The 6,000-nt window shown below is 39.5% G+C and overlaps 1 protein-coding gene and 1 long non-coding RNA gene across 2 annotated transcripts; both read left to right on the forward strand.

Moving 5' to 3' along the window:
• The first annotated feature begins 386 nt into the window (after positions 1-386).
• Positions 387-3,762, forward strand: LOC117811842. Its single transcript, XM_034682319.1, has 3 exons — positions 387-446; positions 1,203-3,093; positions 3,724-3,762. Exons 2-3 carry the CDS (start codon positions 1,501-1,503, stop codon positions 3,760-3,762), a joined length of 1,632 nt encoding a protein of 543 aa, XP_034538210.1. The 5' UTR covers positions 387-446; positions 1,203-1,500.
• Positions 3,763-4,074: 312 nt separating this feature from the next.
• LOC117811098 lies at positions 4,075-5,910 on the forward strand. Its single transcript, XR_004630933.1, has 4 exons — positions 4,075-4,189; positions 4,346-4,445; positions 4,719-5,663; positions 5,834-5,910. It is a non-coding gene; the product is annotated as an uncharacterized LOC117811098 (long non-coding RNA).
• The last annotated feature ends 90 nt before the right edge of the window (positions 5,911-6,000 follow it).

The raw sequence follows: 6,000 nt of genomic DNA on the forward strand, positions 1-6,000 counted from the left end.
TCATAAAGAACAAGCAAGTGTGCTGGGAGACATGCCTGGTAGTGTTCTTCCTATCAGGCTGCCAACTATTTGCTCTCAGTTATCTCTGCCTTTGGCTGGCAGTGCACTGTAAAATGTAATTTTGCACATTTGTTATTCTAGCATATTATTCTATGTCAACATGACAGCAGATTACTTAATATGTTGTGATAACACTAAATTATTAGTTAACATCGTCTCAACTACAAAATACATTTTGACTTGAAAATCTATGTCCAGATAAATCGGTAATGCATGTTGACCTGACAATGAAGGTATTTGGGTGGGCGTGTGGATTAAAAACGCCTACGTCATCACGTTTCTGCGACCGTTACCGAGGTGCATTGTGGACATCATTTTGGCGCATCGCGGACTTCACAGTGGGATGCTGAACTCTTGTCGAGTCGACACATGAACCTGTCTTCAAGGTGAGTAAAATTGATTATAAAATGAGTTTGGTTGCAAAAGTATCTAAACGTTTTTAATATTTAGACGCGCAACTTTTTTTCTAGAACTGAAAAGTTTGCCGAAACGAACTTTTGGCTCTAGCTAAAGTAACATTACCCGGTGAGTTCAGTTACCCTCCAACTATATGAGTAACGATGCCACATCGCCTCGGTAAGTGTTAAATGTGGGCTGGTGGATATATTCAACTAATTTCAGAATTGAATGCGTGAGTAACTTTACAGCATGGCTGCTATGCTGGTTGCGTTTGCCGTCTCATTTTACCTCAGCTCCCGCTTCAAGCGGTGAATCAAAGAGGTATGAGACTGAGCGGCTCCTTTGAAACCTAACATTCAGTTGAATTGGCTTTCTTTAGGTAACGTATATGGGGCACGGGTCCGTCACATGACATGGCAACATCTTCACATCGTGCATGCCAAGTTACAGCACTGCAGGGAAAAATGTGTGGCTGTCAAATGGCACGGACACACATACGTGACTGATGTTTTCTTTAGGAATGATCGTGTAATTATATTGTACAGGTACTGATGTTGGCACGAGGATATTGCAGCAGCCCCTGGAGTATTCCTACTGATATGCTGCGTGCTTGGCTAACTACATGTCCTGTACCATAATCTAAATAACATCTTGTTGAAACACATTAATAGAGAAACTATGTGCAAAATTAACTTTATGGTGCAAACAATATAATTAAAACGAACATGTTCCTTCTTTTATAGGTCCGTGGAGCCTAAATGGTGAAAAAAAGTGAACTGGTAAGTTACTTTTTTGTTTATTTCTGACCTCATCAGTATTACAATCATCCTATGAAATAATTATTGATACAGAGGCATCAGGGGGTGTCTGGGTAGGGTGCAAAAATAATTTGATATTACATTTTTCTAGGAGAAAAAACAAACTTGTTGCATAAATGTAGTTGTAACAGCATTCATAACTCGCTCTTTCTTTGTCATTACATTTTTCCTCAGGTATGTGATCACAAAAACAGCCTTTTTTCTTTTTTTTTATTGTTGTTGAATGAGGTGGACCTGTAAACTTTGTACTTTTTTCTGTGGAAATCGCAAGCGAATCTTTGAACATTACGAAAGTAGCCATAGACATTACGGTGCAAACTGTCCACTACCCTGCATATACACAGACTGTGCACAATATTTTAGATCTAAAAAATCCCTGCAGATCCATTTGCGAGATCATGGGATCATAGAAAGTGGTTCTACTGGACTTGTTGGCTTCAAATTAAAATGCTCATTATGTGACTTTAATGAGCAGGTTGGCCTAAAGCAATATATTACTCATCTTGGTAAACATCTGAGGAATAAGGAATCAGTTATCTGTCCTTTTAATCAGTGTCCTTTCAAATCAAGCAAATTCTCTAGTTTTTCTTCACATAAATGCCGTTGTCACCCACATTGTACTTTAAAAGACTTTAAGACTGAACTTATTGTACAAGAAAGTGTAACTGATGACTTGACAGAAAGTGAAATAGCTGTTGAATTGCAATCAAATGTTGGTGACAGTGATATTCCTGTGTCACTTGAGGATTATTCTGACATTGAAACAGCACACCATGACACAGCTGAAAAAATTCAGGGAAGGCTTGGGTCTTTACTTTTGCGAATGCAAGCAGTCTTGCATGTTTCCAAACTAGCCACTCAGGAAATAGTCAGTGAATTTTATGAAATTGGTGTTTTGATTGGTCACCTAAACGAGCATACAGTAAAAAATGTACTTGGAAAGCACTGCTGTAATACGGATGAAAACTCAATAACTTTAGTAACAGAAGCTTTACACAGCCTCAGTCCACTTGACTCCATTTCAGAAAGTGGGTGTCTGGGGTCAGACCAAAAAAGGTTGTGCTACTTCAAAGAGAAATTTGGTGTCATAGACCCAATTGAATATGTTTTAGATTTGCCATCAAAGAAAACATTTGTTTATGTCCCAGTCCTAAAAACTCTTCAAGTATTGTTAAATAGGGGTGATATTATTGACAAAATTTTAGAAGAAGCAAGTACAGGATCAAAACCTGGACATTATAAGGCCTCGTTTGACGGATCATATTTCAAAGAGAACCCACTTCTTTCTGGGGAAAATCAATGCATTTCCTTAGCTCTCTATATTGATGATTTTGAGGTCTGTAACCCTTTAGGAACCTCACGGAAAAAGCATAAGCTGTGTGCAATATACTGGGTTATAGCAAATTTACCTGTTAAATACAGATCGTCATTGTCTAGCATATACCTTGCTCTCTTATGCAGAAGTGTTGATGCCAAGACATTTGGATATGAGAACATTGTAGAACCACTTTTAAGAGATATCAAACTGCTTGAAAACCAGGGGATTTACATCAGTAGGTTGGGAACCAGTGTTAGGGGTACAGTGTTATATGTGTCATCTGATAATTTGGGAGCACATTCTTTTGCTGGTTTTCAGGAGTCCTTTAACGTTGATAAGTTCTGTCGTTTTTGTTTGGCCAGTCGTAGTGATATTCAGAGTTGTTCAGTACAGAGTGGGTCATTTTTACTGAGAACCAAAGAGTCACATAATGAAAATCTTTACATGCTGAGGGAGAATGAGAAATTGAAAAGTATTGACGGAGTGAAAAGAGACTGTGTATTAAACAGATTGTCTTACTTTCATTGCATAACTGGGTTTCCCCCTGACCTTTTACATGATCTTTTGGAGGGTATTGTACCTTTGGAGCTGTGTTTGTGTTTGAAAAAATTTATCGGAAAAAAGTACTTTACGTTACATCATTTGAACACTGTCATACAGCGGTTCCCTTATAAATTTTCTGATAAAACTAACAGGCCACAGAAACTTTCAGAGAAAGTACTTGTGAGTGAAACTATTGGAGGCAACGGCCATGAGAATTGGACTCTGTTGAGGTTGTTGCCTTTACTCATAGGTGATGTTGTACCTGAAAATGATGATGCTTGGTGTGTAATTCTGGAACTTAAAGACATTGTGGAACTTTTGGCATCCTCCACATTTACAGAGGAAAGCTTGTGTTACCTTGAAGGCAAAATAAGTGAACACAGAAAACTTTTACAGAATGCGTTTCCAGGCCTGAGACTCAAGCCAAAGCACCACTTTCTGGAACACTATCCTCATTTGATCCGCTGCTTTGGACCACTTGTTGATTTTTGGACAATACGTTTCGAAGCAAAACATAGTTTTTTTCAAAAAAGTGGTCCGTGATGTCAATAATTTCAAAAACATTCTATTGACATTGTCCCTCAGACACCAACTTATGTTGGCATACTACCTGGATGTGCCTAATCTGTTCAAACCAACCGTGGAAGTTAAAGGAGCATCAAATGTTTCCGTGGACATTCTGACTGCCTCTGTCAAGCAAGTGATTAAGAAGAAATTTGGAACTCTAAGCAGTGTATCACTGGCCACAACAGCATTCATACATGGAACAAAATATACTAAGGGAATGTTTGTGTCAATTGGAAGCACAAGTGGACTTCCTGATTTTTGTAAAGTAGTCCATGTGTTGCTTGTATGCAACAAGCTTTTCTTTGTTGTTGAACCTTTCTCAGCTTGGTATCTGGAGCACCTCAGGTGTTACGAAGTCTGCAAGAGAGACCCGCACAACTGATCGTAGCTGAACCTGAAGAGCTCAACCACTACACCCCCTTGACAGCATACACTGTGCAAGAGAGATTCCTGGTTTCTCCAAAGGCGTTTCTTGTTCATTGAGGTAATTTTTTATGGCTCATAATATACATTCTTTCACCCCATAAAGTTAAGATGGTCGTAAAATGTGTATCAGATAGATGCATAGGTTTAGTGTTGTACAACTACACATACATGTTAAAGTGCATATATATATATTTTTTTTTATTCACAATTTTAGTTTGGAGCATCACCTGGACTGGATCACCTGGTCACACCTTCATTGCAGCCACCGGTTAAACTCAACCAAAGAAGTTGCTGTCTGGTCTTTAGTAATAAAGGTCAGTTTTTGGAATTATTTTTTGTACAGTAATAAAGTGTTTATAATATTGTGTAGATACAGACACCACCACACACTGCTAGTGGGTCATAAGTGGTAATTGAGAGGGATTATTTTTGAATGAGTCTATTCATTGTTTAGTTTTATAAGAAAATTCTGCATACAGGACACTTAAAAGACTTGATCCAAATGTGAATACTAGTGTTTATATGAACACATTTAATCATGTTGTGAAATCATGTAATATCGGCTTTTTTGTATTTGTCTTTTTGAGTGAGAGTCATCATGCTGATGCGCATCATCCTGAGTAACGAAGACATTAGAAGAGTCACCATAGACAACTTGCCTGAAACTGTTGATGACTTCTGCTTGCTTCTGAAGACAAAACTCGGATTGGATGGGGACCTTGTGGTTCAGTATCAAGACCCCGAATTTGATAATGAACTGTGTAACTTGAGCAGCATATCAGAGCTTCCGAAAGACAGAGTAACTTTGAAAGTGTACTACAAGTCATACCACACAGACTCAACCCTAGATACAGCAAGCCTGTCATCATCATCATCCCTTGATGAGAGCCCTGGTGGTAGTCAAACCCGTCAGCTACCTCAGCCGTTTGTCATTCCTTCCTTTTCTTTGATGTTGAGTTGAAACTGAGGCAAGGAAATGAGGCCTACCACAAAGATGGGACCCTTCTTGACGTATCAAAAGACATGAAATCGGACATCTTGGATAAGTTAGCAGAAGTGATATATGTCCACAACCCCTACCCAAAATCTGAAGAGTATGATCAAGTGGCCCAAGCTCTCATCAACAAGCATCCTTGTCTGAGGGAACCAGGGTCTGTCCATGGGTGGTTTTGTTGGAAGTTCAGTTTGAAGTTTAAAATGGGTAACTTCAGACAGAAGCTGCGAGTGGCCGGGTGCTCTGAGCTCAAAGTAAACTCTCGTACCTCTGGTCCAGCTGGGCCAAAAAAACTGAAGAGGGCCAAAAAGTCAGAGGTGAATTTTCTGCCAGATTTTCCAGAAGGGATGATACAAAGTAATCTTGACATGGACAGATCAGCCATGGCCGTTGAGATGAAGAAAAGAAAAGTTGACTGGAAGCAAATTGGTGATATGATGAATGACACATTCCCTTTACGGAGAAAAGAGATTGTTGAAGATGAACCACTTGTGGCAGAAGTCAAAGAAGATGGCCAGCATTGTTCTCTGAACAGCAGGTAATGTTTTCTCAGAAAGTCCTGAGTTGACATTTGTCATGTTTTCAAAAATTTAAATGTATTCAAAATGCCTAATGTAAGCAGTTATCATAAGCATATGCTTCTACTCCCCCTCCTCCTCCCCCCTCCTCCCCCTCCTGCTCCTGCTCCTCCTCCTCCTTCTTCTTCAGATTGTAGCTGAATTTGCTCGCCTGACATCTGTTGACCTGAAAGGCTCCCTATTTGCTGGGATTGACCAGTACCTGGCAAGGTTCCGGAGCTGTACAAAGCCAAGAGTGGCATAGTGGGATCTGACCAGGCTCACAAGACCAGCTTGATGAAGACGTAAGTGATAAAC

This window comes from Notolabrus celidotus, chromosome 4 (genome assembly GCF_009762535.1).
Source record: "Notolabrus celidotus isolate fNotCel1 chromosome 4, fNotCel1.pri, whole genome shotgun sequence".
Lineage (NCBI taxonomy): Eukaryota > Metazoa > Chordata > Actinopteri > Labriformes > Labridae > Notolabrus > Notolabrus celidotus.

What these genes read in the sequence shown, in the direction of transcription:
- LOC117811842 (XM_034682319.1), top strand. Translation starts at nt 1,501, where the DNA reads ATGAGGTGGACCTGTAAACTTTGTACTTTTTTCTGTGGAAATCGCAAG. An exon ending in ACGGAGTGAAAAGAGACTGT is followed by an intron (nt 3,094 to 3,723) that starts GTATTAAACAGA and finishes ATTGTCCCTCAG; the next exon opens with ACACCAACTTATGTTGGCAT.